This window comes from Meles meles, chromosome 1, assembly GCF_922984935.1.
Source record: "Meles meles chromosome 1, mMelMel3.1 paternal haplotype, whole genome shotgun sequence".
Lineage (NCBI taxonomy): Eukaryota > Metazoa > Chordata > Mammalia > Carnivora > Mustelidae > Meles > Meles meles.
Genome location: NC_060066.1, coordinates 173,518,169 through 173,530,753, shown reverse-complemented (window position 1 = coordinate 173,530,753; position 12,585 = coordinate 173,518,169). Strand labels below are relative to the sequence as shown.

General features: G+C 40.3%; 1 protein-coding gene across 1 annotated transcript in view; it reads right to left on the bottom strand.

Moving 5' to 3' along the window:
- NDC1 (NDC1 transmembrane nucleoporin) overlaps window positions 1-11,646 on the bottom strand; it is a 48,129-nt gene extending 36,483 nt beyond the window's left edge. Inside the window, exons 1-5 of the mRNA XM_046027374.1 lie at window positions 11,313-11,646; window positions 9,646-9,766; window positions 7,308-7,409; window positions 4,935-5,109; window positions 3,117-3,255 (exon numbers count right to left, since the gene is read on the bottom strand). Coding sequence (XP_045883330.1) covers window positions 3,117-3,255; window positions 4,935-5,109; window positions 7,308-7,409; window positions 9,646-9,766; window positions 11,313-11,369 — 594 coding nt within the window. The 5' untranslated portion in view covers window positions 11,370-11,646. The remainder of the gene's footprint in view (window positions 1-3,116; window positions 3,256-4,934; window positions 5,110-7,307; window positions 7,410-9,645; window positions 9,767-11,312) is intronic.
- Window positions 11,647-12,585: the final 939 nt, after the last annotated feature.

The following is a 12,585-nucleotide window of genomic DNA, read 5'->3' as shown; positions in this document are numbered from 1 at the left end:
GAACCTAAGGAAATTTAATGCAGCAAAGATGAATTTCCCAAATTCTGGTCTTCTTTTATGCTTCTATTATGAATGATCCTTCTTTAAGGAGATTCAGAGGATAAAGAAGAGCAAATAATTACAGTACACAGGTAAAAGTTTTATCTTCATACCATGTCTGTGAACTCCTACAGTATCTTTGCCAAAAGCAGTACATATGAATACTTGGTCACTAAACACACAGCTTCAAGAATCCTGGTTTATTTGGATATATTCAAAGTCCGAGATATGGAATTGCACAATTCCAAGCAGCCACTGGATGCTAACCTTCTTACTTGACACCACCACACCACCACCGCCCCCCCGCCCAGTAAAAAGAGTATAGTTCCTATACTATTCCCACTGAAGCTCTCACCTCAACCATTACTCACAAGGGTCCAAAGAGGAGAGGGAAGCAGGTAGGCATTTCAGTAGATATGCAGAGAACAGCTAATATACCCTCTTACTGCTTCCCAGCTGAAGTGTTTTTCGATTCCCTTTTGGGTTTCTTCCATTATTTGGCTAGAAACTACCCTCTACCGAGGATTTACTACATGCCAGGCTCTATAAATCTTATCTCATTTAACACTTTCAGTCTTGTTGGTCTAGAACTTGCTAAGCCCTGTCTTGTTCATCCACTTCTTTGTCCTCTACTCCACGCTCATGTTCTGCTTTTCCCTATCAGTCTGTCATTAAGAGTTTGATAAATGGAACTGGCTTTAGAACTACAGGCTAGTTTAAAGAAAAATTAATAGGCTAATGATAAACTGGTTAGAATTAGATCTCCAAAAAGACATAATCTTTCACAGTTACGTGAAAACGGTAGTTACTGAATAATAGGGATAATATAAAACTGTTCATGGAAGCTTCACCCGACAAGATACATAACGTTAGAGGCACTCTATATGTAAATGTACAGGAAAGGGTCTAGCAGAAAATACACTAAACTGGTCACAATTATCTCTGAGGCAAAGACTGAGATTGGCCCCAGAATGGCCAAAGAGAATTTTCATTTTATCTATACTATTTGAATATTTTTTAATTGAAATGTTACTGCTATACTCTTAGGAAGTAATCTGACACCACAAAAAGTAATGATGATGATGCTAATAATAATGGTTGTTACTGTTTGTAAAAAAATAATAAAAAATATATATTTTTTTAAGGTCTAACATTCTCTGGTCAGCTTGCCCAGTTAAAGAAAGTAAATGGCTATTGCCATCATATCACTTTATGGAGGTTCAGAAGAAGAAATAGGTCTGATCTTACACTGAGCTTACAATTTCCTGAAAAATCAACCCTGATTTCCTTAGCAACTTGAAGTACATAAGGGAAGGTCATATAACGGAGATCAGACTCTGGTATGCTGGAAAGCTAAGGTATGGTGTCCTTCTTCCCCCTCGATCTTCTGAGGAGGCAAATATACCCAGCTGGGCAAACAAAGGCAGTTACAAACGTGATAGATGAGAAGCTATGATCCTGGGCACAAAGATTCATCATTTTAACTGCTCCTGCCAAAATCCTGACCTCCCTTATTCTACTGCACCCACCCAGCAAAACCCCTATTCTAACCATCCCCAGGCTGAAGAGAGCACCCAGCTGGGCAGACCAAATACCACTATACATTCATGGTTCCAAGAGATGCCCCCAAAACATATTTTGGCCAAATAGTGAATGACCAAATGTTAGAAGTTAAGCTTTGGCCAGAGTTGAATCTGAAGTCAAAGCCAAATATTACCATCAGAAGAGAAACTTCTGGGATACAAGAATAAATCTAAAATTTAGTCAAAAGAAATTACAAAAAAATTTAGTAGGCAAATTTAGTAGGCAAATGTGACATTGCATGGTAGGAACAATTTCTTTGTACTGTCAATTACTGGCCTGCCCCTACATTTACTCTACTGCCTATGTGTGATGTTAAACAAATGGTCACTTTCAACTGAGGTTCAGGAAGAAGCAAGGTATTTGGGGGTATTTCATTTTTCTCTAACATTTTTCTTCTTCATATTCTTAATTATATTTAGATAAAAAATGATTTAGCATGAATATTTCTGTACAGAATTTCAGGGGTTTTCTTCCTTATAAAATTTTAAAGTGGCAAAGCTGATACCGCTTTTAATTCATCGTCTCAAAATGTGAAGAATTTCTAACGGGGACTCTTTCTTCATCTTCATACACTTATGGTCTGCAGGGAGGTAAGGGCCAGCTTCTTTTCTGGGAGCACTCCCTCCTGCAGTAGGTGGATTTTCAACAGACTGCTCTTCAGGGAAACCGGGAGAAGCCTAATTTACACACACTCTTACTCTCACATTTGTTCACACATCACTCCCTCCCCACCAGACTGGGTCCTAGTGGGAAGGGGCTGGTTCTAAGACTTTTGCTCCAAGGCCCAGTCCTCCGCCTGCCACAGGACAGGAATGAAGCAACGAAGAACACAGTCAGGAAGAGTGGGAACAGCCTGGGGAGAACCCTGACGCCACAGGAGAAATCTCAACTGATACTTCTTTCTCCAGCTTTAGGAGGTAGTTCTAGTTGCACAGAAGGCTCCTATCAGATTATATTTTTAAAAACCTAACTGAAAGAGAGTTCCAACTGTCCTAGTCAAAACTGTTTTATTTATTTATACACATGCCTTGTTCTAGAAGATTTGAGACTGTAACTGACATTCTATACTTACTTGCATATCGTCAAGCCCATGAGTTCTTAGGTTCAAAAAGAAGCTAGCAGCTGCACAGAGGTACGCTGCATGCATGTCATCATCATCCTCCCCCAGCCCTGCTAGGTCACAGCCACTGCCATTACCTAGCAGGGAGGGAAAGAGTGGGCCAAGGCAGTATTCTCGGAGCGGCAGCGGCAAGGGCAGTGATAGCTCTCACACATATGCTAAAATCTCATGAAGACAAATCTCTCCTCTCCAAATGGCATTTTGATGATCTCAGTCCTAAGTTTTACTGACCAAATGTTGAATTAATCAGATGAGGCCAGTTTTATATATATACATATATATATACACATATGTATATATATATATATATACATCAAGGCAAGTTTACATCTGCCAAATTCTGACATAAGGTAACACCCAAATGCTATCTTACCTGTATGATGGGAAATGGCAGATAATTCATGTTGTTAATAAAATACAGGAGACTATAGCTGTAGCCCATAAATGCTCCAGCCAGTAGAAAAAAAAGGTGATACTCATTTAAGCAGGTCTGTGCAGCAGGGCTGTTTAAACTGGAGAGAAACAGGTTATTAATTTGACAGTCAGGGACACATATCACTGCTTTAGGCTCAAACTTTGACTTAATCACTTATTAAATGTCCCAAATTCTAACAAAATAGTTCATTTCAGGTTCAGTACAGGCAAGAGATGAACAAAACCCTCTCCCTGATGCATGAGAATTTGACCTCTCTAAAGGTTAACATGTTAGCTCTTCCTCTGGAAATCTGAAAAGGGTAAGAATGTTCCCAATACTGCTTACAGGTGGATATGCTGTATCTAGACGGAGAGGAACTAGAACTGAACGTTATGGACCTGCTAGAGATGCCATCACTTTGGGTTTCTCTCTGTGTTATCTCTTATAACTGGGCACTCCTTCACCGGGACCCTTTCACTAAAGAAAACTGATTAGATTAGGGAGGGAAAAAAAACCTGCCTTATGTAATAGTAACTGAGGGACAAAAAGAAATTAAATATTCAGTAATATAGGGGCGCCTGGGTGGCTCAGTCAGTTAAGTGTCTGCCTTCAGCATCAGAACATGATCCTGGGGTCCTAGGATAGAGCCCAAGATGGGCTCTCTGCTCAGCGTGGAGTCTGCTTCTCCCCCTCCCTCTACCCCTCCATTCCCCACTTGTGCTCTCTCTCAAATAAGTAAAATCTTAAAAATGAAGAAGAAGAAGAAAGAAAATAGGGAACTTAAGATTACTACCATAATCTCTTTTTTTTTTATTTACTTATTTGACAGAGAGAGATATCACAAGTAGGCAGAGAGAGAGGAGGGAAGCAGGCTCCCCGCTGAGCGGAGAGCCCAATGTGGGGCTCGATCCCAGGACCGTGAGATCACAACCTGAGACGGAGGCAGAGGCTTAACCCACTGACACACCCAGGCACCCCTACCGTAATCTTTATTGATTTTTAAAGTTAGAATATCAACCTGAAATTCGTGTCAATGTCATGTGTTCAAGAACTGTTAACAGTTTATGGGGTGCCTGGGTGGCTCAGTGAGCTGAGTGTCCAACTCTTGATTTCAGCTCAGGCCATGATCTCAGGGTCATGAGATCAAGCCCCATTGGGCTCCGTGTCAGGTGTGAAGCCTGCTCAAGATTCTCTAAGATTCTCTCTCTCCCCAGCCTCTGTGTGTGCTCTTTGCCCAAAGAACTATATCAGTTTCAAAATTATACAAGTACTCTATTGAAGAAGGTAGTTGTAATTATTTTAAAGTTTTTTTCTTCATTCTTCCCCTACAATCCTTCCTTAAACTCCCAACCTAAATGCCACCTCCTCCAAGAAGCCAGGGATCTTCCCTGCTTCCTGAACTGCCACAGGTTTTATGTGCACATCTCGCTTTCTTATTACATCCCATGTCACAGAAATTCCTATTTCTCTCCTACCACACCCGTTTGTGTCCATGGCTTAATTCCCCTCCTGTTCATAAATCTCAAGCACCTTATAGTTTATGCATGAATCCCTCTCATAAATCCAACAGCACCTAGCACAGCGCCTTGCATAGATCATGTTTTTAAAAAAACCTGTTGAATTCAGCAAACATAAATATCAAAAACATGATATTAAATATAAAAGCACCTTCCATAAAAGTCTCGAAAGCAAAGAATGTCCATAAACTATCTGTGCATGTCACCTTGGGCTTAGTAACTAAACAAGGTTCCATAGAAAGAATATATTTACTATTACCTCTCAGTACCAGTGCAGGGAACCACAAGGAAACGGTATTGACCCTTGGTTATCACCACAGCACACCAAGCCACCAGCATTCCCATTGCAGCATGGACAAAAGAATGCATGAGCTGCTGGGGGTGAATGATCTTCCCTATCAGTGCCAGTCTGGAGCAGGGAATGGAAGGCACAACTGTAAACAAAGCACATTACCATGGCTTTAGGCTGCAGCAAATGAAGTCAGAGGACCTGAACTATTATTCCCTCTCATACTTGCACAAATATTCCAAAGGGGAGGAAGAAACTGAGAGTCAATGTAAAGTACAGAAAAATTCTAAGTTAAATATTTGACCTTAAAAGATTTTGAAAAGATTGAATACACAAAGATGCACACAAAAAAGAAAAAAACAAAGACTCTGAGAGAGGAAGCCTAAGGATAACATGATTAACATTTTTCAGTTCTTTTTAAGTAAAATTTCCCGACAGTTCAAATAGTGCCTACCCTGCCACTCTCCTAGGTGCCAGAAAAGAAGAAATCATAATTTTTAAAAGACAGTGCTTGTCCTCTGACAAGTTATTTTACTTCAGCATTTGAACTGGTCAATATATAGTCCAACTGTGAAAAAATAAACCACAAAATACATAAATAATGACAATACTGAATACCAAAATAAATGTTTGTATAAGAATTTCTAATGCCTCTCAGATAATCAAAATAAGTTTTCTGGAAGTGTACTGGGGTAGGTGAGTGTGGGTAGGAGGGATGCTGACTCTTGAAAGCAGCTAGTAGAGGGTTTCCTGATCTATCCATATACATATCCTTCTTTTAGTATATTCCAAGTAAAGAGACTGTAAAGAGATGGAAAATTCATGTGAAGGGAGAAGGCTTAGGTGCTTTACACTTTGAGAAAGAGGCTGCTATCACCTCTTCTTCCCCCCAAGAAATGCCCATTAGACCTACTGAGCATGCAACTGTCTTATAATGCTCTGAACATACCAAAGCTTTTCGTGTCTCTAAGCCTTTTTACGTGCTATCCTTTCCCCTGGATCATCACTTTCCTTCTCGAATTAATACAATTCATCCTTTTAGCATCACCTCTTCCAGGGAGCTTCCCAGGCTGGGTAAGTGGTGCTCCTATATTATATATTCCCATATTATCCAGTGTATTGTAATTAAATATATTTGATGTTTAGTCTGTCTCCCTATTAATTGTGATCCTCTCAGAATAACTGGGACCGTAACACTTATCTCTTATCCCCACACAATGCATGGCACATAGAATGCTTGCTGAAGGAATGAGCCAAACTGACTAATCAGACTTTAAGAATGACAAGACAGAGAGGCCTAGTGTGGCATCTACATCAAGATGACCTAAGTATGTGGGACCATGTAAAAGAACATGTGCTATAAGCCAAGGAGATCTGTATACGGCTTGAACAGAAAAAGAGATCCAGCAGTTAGGAGTGAGGGACTAGGAAAGCAAAGGAAAAGGGTATGTGTTATAACACCCAGAGTAGGATTGGAAATTTCATACCAGCTCTAAGAAGCAAGTACTGAAGAGCTAAAAAGAGGAATGATGTTATACTCGAATAAGAAGCTTCTCACTGTACCATAAGGACAGACACGGGAATCAGAAAAGGCACAAAAAGCAAAAAGAAAAACAGGAAAAGAAAAAGCTCTGGAATCTAGCAGGTGATTCTCCCAAGGCAAAACATACAATTGGGTTTTTTTAAACTACAGAATTATAGACTTTTATATTTGAAAAGGACCTTAGAAATCATCTGGTCCTGATCTCCTACCCTATAAAGGAGTTATTTTTATAATACATCTGCTGAGTCACAGCCTTAACAGCAGCTGTGAACTATTAAAAGGCCTAAATTTTTTTTATTGTGGTAAAACACACATAAGTAAAGTTTGCCTTGTTAACCATTTTCTTTTCCATTTTAACCATTTTTAAGCATGTAGTTCTGCAGCGTACGTACACTCACACTGTTGTGTAACTATTGCCACTATGCACCTCAAGACTTTCCCCCAACCTCAACCACAACTGTGCCCAGCAAACAGCTCCCCATTTCCTCCTCCCCCAGCCTGTGGCAACCACCATTCTACTTTCTGTCTTTGGGAATCTGATGACTCTAGAACCTCCTATGTAAGTTAAATCATACAATGTTTGTCCTAAGAGCTCTAGATATTTTTCAAACAGAGAGGAAGTAACCTTCAAATAAATTTTTAGTTAAAACATTCAAAGCAGATGATTCTGTATGTACATTTTAGGCTGACACAAAACAAGCCTGTTCCACACATCCACATACAAAATGCACTGAGCCTGCCATTAATAATAATAATATAAATTCACATACTTTTAAGATGATTAACATCTGAAAACTCACCTGCATAGAACTCCACATTAAAAATACTTATTATGACTACTACCACCGACAGCAGCAGGAGGTAAAAGATTACATAGGAACTATATAGATCACTGAAAGAATCTAAAACACAAGAGAGATGAATTAGTACGTTCATTCAGTCATGTAGTCGTGATCAGTATATTGCAATAGAAAAATGGTTTGAACCACAACTGTAACTTTCCTTTTAAAAGTTATCTTTTCTTCAAGAAGTCACTCATCCACTGTTGACAGGTCCACAGGACATCAACTCAAGAACTACAGTGTGAGTTATTTGGGCCAAGCTCTGGGTCCTTTAAAATTATACTAGAATTTCTTTTAGATGACACAGATGTTAACATCAGAAAAATACTACCATATGCAAATGTCTTTCTTCATGTGAAACAGAGAAGTACCACATTTAGTAATATACCAACAAGGCTTCTTTTTACAATGTAAATAATATTTTTCAGATCTCTTCTTAACAAATGCAATTAGCTTCTATTACCAAAAAAGTAACATTTCTCGAAATAGCATAATCCATAAATCATTCAAATGGTGAATTAAAAAAAAACAAAAAAATCATGATATCTTTGTAAAAACACTAATATATTCACATTTTAGAGTAGTTCAACAAGCAATATTTCATTTAAAAAATCTGGCCAAGTTTAAAATATATATATACATAACAAAATAAAAACATAAATAAGAGAAATATAAACAGCAAGGAAATACATTTGCTGAATAGACTAAAACTTAATGAAATCAATAACTTTTAAGAGAATAATTTATTGGTCAAAACTAATAAGAGTATTTATTAAGGATTCACAATTAAACCCCAACATTATACCGAGCTAAGAAAATGAAAGAACTGATTCGTGTGACTGGAAATAAGAGAACAATTTCTCTAAAAAGACTTTGTAAAGCAAAAGTTGAAAGAGATGAGTAACATTTGATGAGAAAAATGGCATAAATCAAATCTCATCTGCAGAGAAAGTATTATTAGGATTAAAAATCCCTGACCCATGAAATGGCAAAAAAGTTTTTTCTTGAGTGCCAAATCTGAACAATGGGTAATGGTTCTAGATTTCAGGACTGAATATTCCCAGCTTGTGACCAGACCGCTGAGATCAATGAGGGATCCAGGCTCAGGGAAGGTGATTACAGAAATACCTGGCATCCCCATGCTGGCTCATGGCTTAATTTTATCTGCCATGTAGGTCCCACGCAAGAAGTGATTGAGACATCTCAACAAGAAACTTAACACTACTACAATTCTTTAGCAGCAATAGCTCCAAAGACCACAAGGTAAAGCTGCTAACTCCTTGAAATTTAGCACTTTTTTTCTGAAAATTAAATTAACAACACACTTTCCACTTCCCTAGGCAAAAGGAATTTGTTATTGTTGTGGAGAGGGAAATAAAAAGATTTCGAGAGTATTTGTGCTTCTTAGCCTTAGGCAAAACTTTAAATTTAGAGTCCAAAACCTACTCTGGCAACACTTCTCTCTAATTCCAATTGGCATAGTGAAAAACAGGCTTTGAAGTCAGAGACCAATGTTCAAATCCTGGTTCCAGTTACTCACTGACTGTATGTCTGCACAGACTTCTATAACCTTCAGCCTCCTCATTTATAAAGGAGAGATAATGCCTCTTTATTATATAGGATTGTAGGAAGGATAACAATATACTTAAGATGCTTAGTATGGTACGTGGCATGCAGTACATGGCAATAATTGGAGGTTATTATTAATTAACATGATCATACTTTAATAAATTTAGTAATTTTACTTTCATCTCCACATTTAATCTGCTCCAAGCTTTTCTTCCACATCAGTCTTTGTGTTCACCTCTACACTTCTTAGTCTGTACCTCCTTCCTCCTCTTCTCTCTACTCATCTTTTTATTAGCCACAATACAGAAATGAAGCAGTCTTATTTTTAGACAGGCTTTTTAAAAAGATAAATGTCATATTTTCTACTCCAAATTTTTAAATAGACAAAGGAAACAGTTCTGGTCCTTAAAAAAGAAAATGTCAAAAAAGCAGTCAAAAAAGACAAACACATAAAAAAAATTAAGCTAAGTTTTCAGTTATGCGGTCTTCTAATAATCTTTTTGCTCATGTGATAATACAGATCTCTGACAGGTTTACTAATCTTATAATTACACAGTGAAAAAGTGATTTATAAAGGGAATGCCTTAAGGTCACCTCAAGGGAAATGTTTTGCTATGTCCATCAAGACGGGCAGTGATTAAAAACAAATGACCTGAAACATAACACAACTTTTATGTTGAGAAATAGGTCCTATAAATTTGATTTCCCCAAACTGAGCACCACTTACCAGACAGCCACTGAATAGGATGAAATAAATCAATGCTGCTGAAGATGATAAATACTGTGGTACAGACAGGTAGAAGCAGCACTGACCAGATAATACTTGCAACTATCCTCCAGCCCAAAACCTATAATTAAACAAACAAAATCCCTCAATCATGAACTCAATCTACTTCAGTTATTTCAGTTATGCAAATCCTATCTCTTCATAGGGGATGTCAATCACTAGTATTTACACCAGATCATAGTGCATGCAGCTATAAGCTCCAATGGTTACTCCTATTAATAACATGACATACAACTACCGAATCTTGTAAGATCAGGGAACTGATGCTTGCATTTAGGCCAGAGTCAGACGCTACATTAAACATCACACTCTGAGGGAGGAGAGGAATTGTCTTAGTTTTATAACTGTATTTTATAACAAGTTATACTTGTCTCTCTCTCTTTTTTTTTAAGATTTATTTATTTATTTGACAGACAGAGATCACAAGTAGGCAGAGAGACAGGCAGAGAGAGAGGGAGTGGCAGGCTCCCCGCTGAGCAGAGAGCCTGATGCAGGGCTCGATCCCAGGACCCCGGGATCATGACATCAGCCAAAGGCAGAGGCTTTAACCCACTGAGCCACCCAGGACCCCAGCCTTATGCTTGTCTCTTTAGGTTTAATTGATTGATATATCAATATCTAAAAGCTGTATACATTTTATAGGGATCATCTGCATACTGTAATTGTGTTTACAATTATTAGCTATGGCAGTTATTGGACAATTAGCACAATGTATTCATGTGTGAATCATCAGTGCCTACCATTTACGAGATACAAGATACACTACTGAGTAAGTGAGTAAAGAAGAGATACTGAGGGGTCTGAAGCATGAAAGTGCTTTACTTTAATCGGATTTACATTTTGGAAGGTAAAATACTCTTGGGTTTGCAAGGTGCTTATGATGAAGGTGGATCAGAGGGGGCAAGACCCACACAAGAGACAACTAGGAGGCAGTCTACTACACCTGCCCAAAGCCAAAGTTCACAGTGTACAAAGGAAGGCAGTGGCAATGGGAAAGAAAGGAGAAAAAAACAAACAATAAACTGCGGTCATACTTTCTGAAGTACAGCTATAGAAAATCAGTAATTGATAATATAGGTGGTAAAGAACAGGCAAGACTTAAGGACTCAAAAATTTTACTTGGGATACAGCCTCTGCTGAGGCCACATCTCATTCTTTCTAATTCTAGACATTCTTTCCCACTTCTTACCCCAAGTGATCAACAAGTTATTCATTTGCACCTACCAGGTACACCATCCTTGCATAAAACTCTTGACCATCCCTGCCCCAGTTCCCATGCAGGTCATCCCTGTCATTCTAAACAGCTTTCACTCAGGACTCCTCTCCCACCCCATGACAAGTCTGTACTTAGGACGTCCCGCCACTGCACACTAGTACCCAGCTTTCCCTAGCCCGCCCCGCCCACCCCACAACCAGACTCCACTCGGGACACCCCCCACATCCCTGTAATCACTCCCTCTGGCCGTCCCCTCCCCACGCGCTCCCCACGCTGCACAGGAGCCAGCCTCTCAGCCGCCCGGCGCGCACGCGCGCTCAGCGCGCGTCCGCCCGCCAGGCCCGACTCCAGCTGCGGGCCGAGCGCGCGCCACAGAGCGCGCAGCACTCACGCGCCACAAGATGTCCCGCGACCCGCCGGCGTAGGGCCGACTCGCAGCCGTGGCCATGGTGATGGCGGTCCCGGCTCTGAGGGGTGCAGGAGACAGTGCGCCCGCCCGCCACCGGTGTTCAAAGGGAGAAAGGCCCCAGGAGGACCCTGTTGGGGCTGCCTCAAACGCTGCCTGAGAGAAGCCCGGGCCAGGGCCCAACAAGTCCCTTCGAGGCTTCGTCTGGACAGGCCTAACGCGCCAGAAGTGCCCCCCGGACACGTCCCCCAGAGGGGGCTGGGATTCCAGGACCAGCCCTCTGGAGTCCAAAAGGTTTCTCCGAAGTAGAGTCCAGCGGGACGCCAGAAACCGGGGGCGACGCTGCATGCTGGGAACTGTAGTCTCGAAGGCTGTCTGGGCGCAAGGGAGCGTTGCATTCTGGGACTCAGAGTTCCAAAGTACAGCATGCCGGGAGTGGAAGTTTTCCCAGAGCTACCTTGTGACGTGCTGGGAATCGTAGTCTTTTATAAAGCCGTTAAGCGTTAACAGTGTCCATTGACCGGATTTTACACTTGGATCTGGCAAAATGACTGGCGCTTATTTCTCCCAATTTTCTTTATCGACTGCCTGAAAGTGAAATCAAACAATGTTGTGGCCCTCTCCACAGAGGTACTCACTGATTTTACAGAAATGGAAAATAATCTCTATGAAAGTGAATTTGGGGGCTTCTGGGTGACTCAGCCCTTAAGCGTCTGCCTTGGCCTCAGGTCAAGATACAGGGTCCTGGGATCAAGGCCCGCGGGAATGCTGCTTCTCCCTCTCCCACTCGCCCTGCTTGTGTTCCCTCTCTCACTGTGTCTCTCTCTCAAATAAATCTTTTTTTTTTTTTTTTTTTTTTTTTTTTTTTTTTTTTTTAGTGTATTTGGTTTCCTAAGATCTGGTTCCTAGTTCTATCTCTGCCACTTGCTAAATGGAATGTCTTGTCCTCTCTGAGACTCCATTTCTTCATCCAGAAAACAAGGATAAAAATAAAGATGGCATCCAGTGATACTGCGAAGATATGAAAATGCTACTACAAATACGGATTATCCTTAATTTCCTGCCAGTAAGGAAAAATATTTTTACCGACCCAAGTCCCACTTAATGAAGTCTTCTCTGATTGCATTAGCTCTCAGTTAGATCCCTGGAGGTATACTGCTAACACCTTTTAATACCCAATTATATACCACAGTCAACACTCAGTACTCTGTAAAGACAGAGAGATTTAGTGATTTACTGATTCTGGAGAAACTCAGTC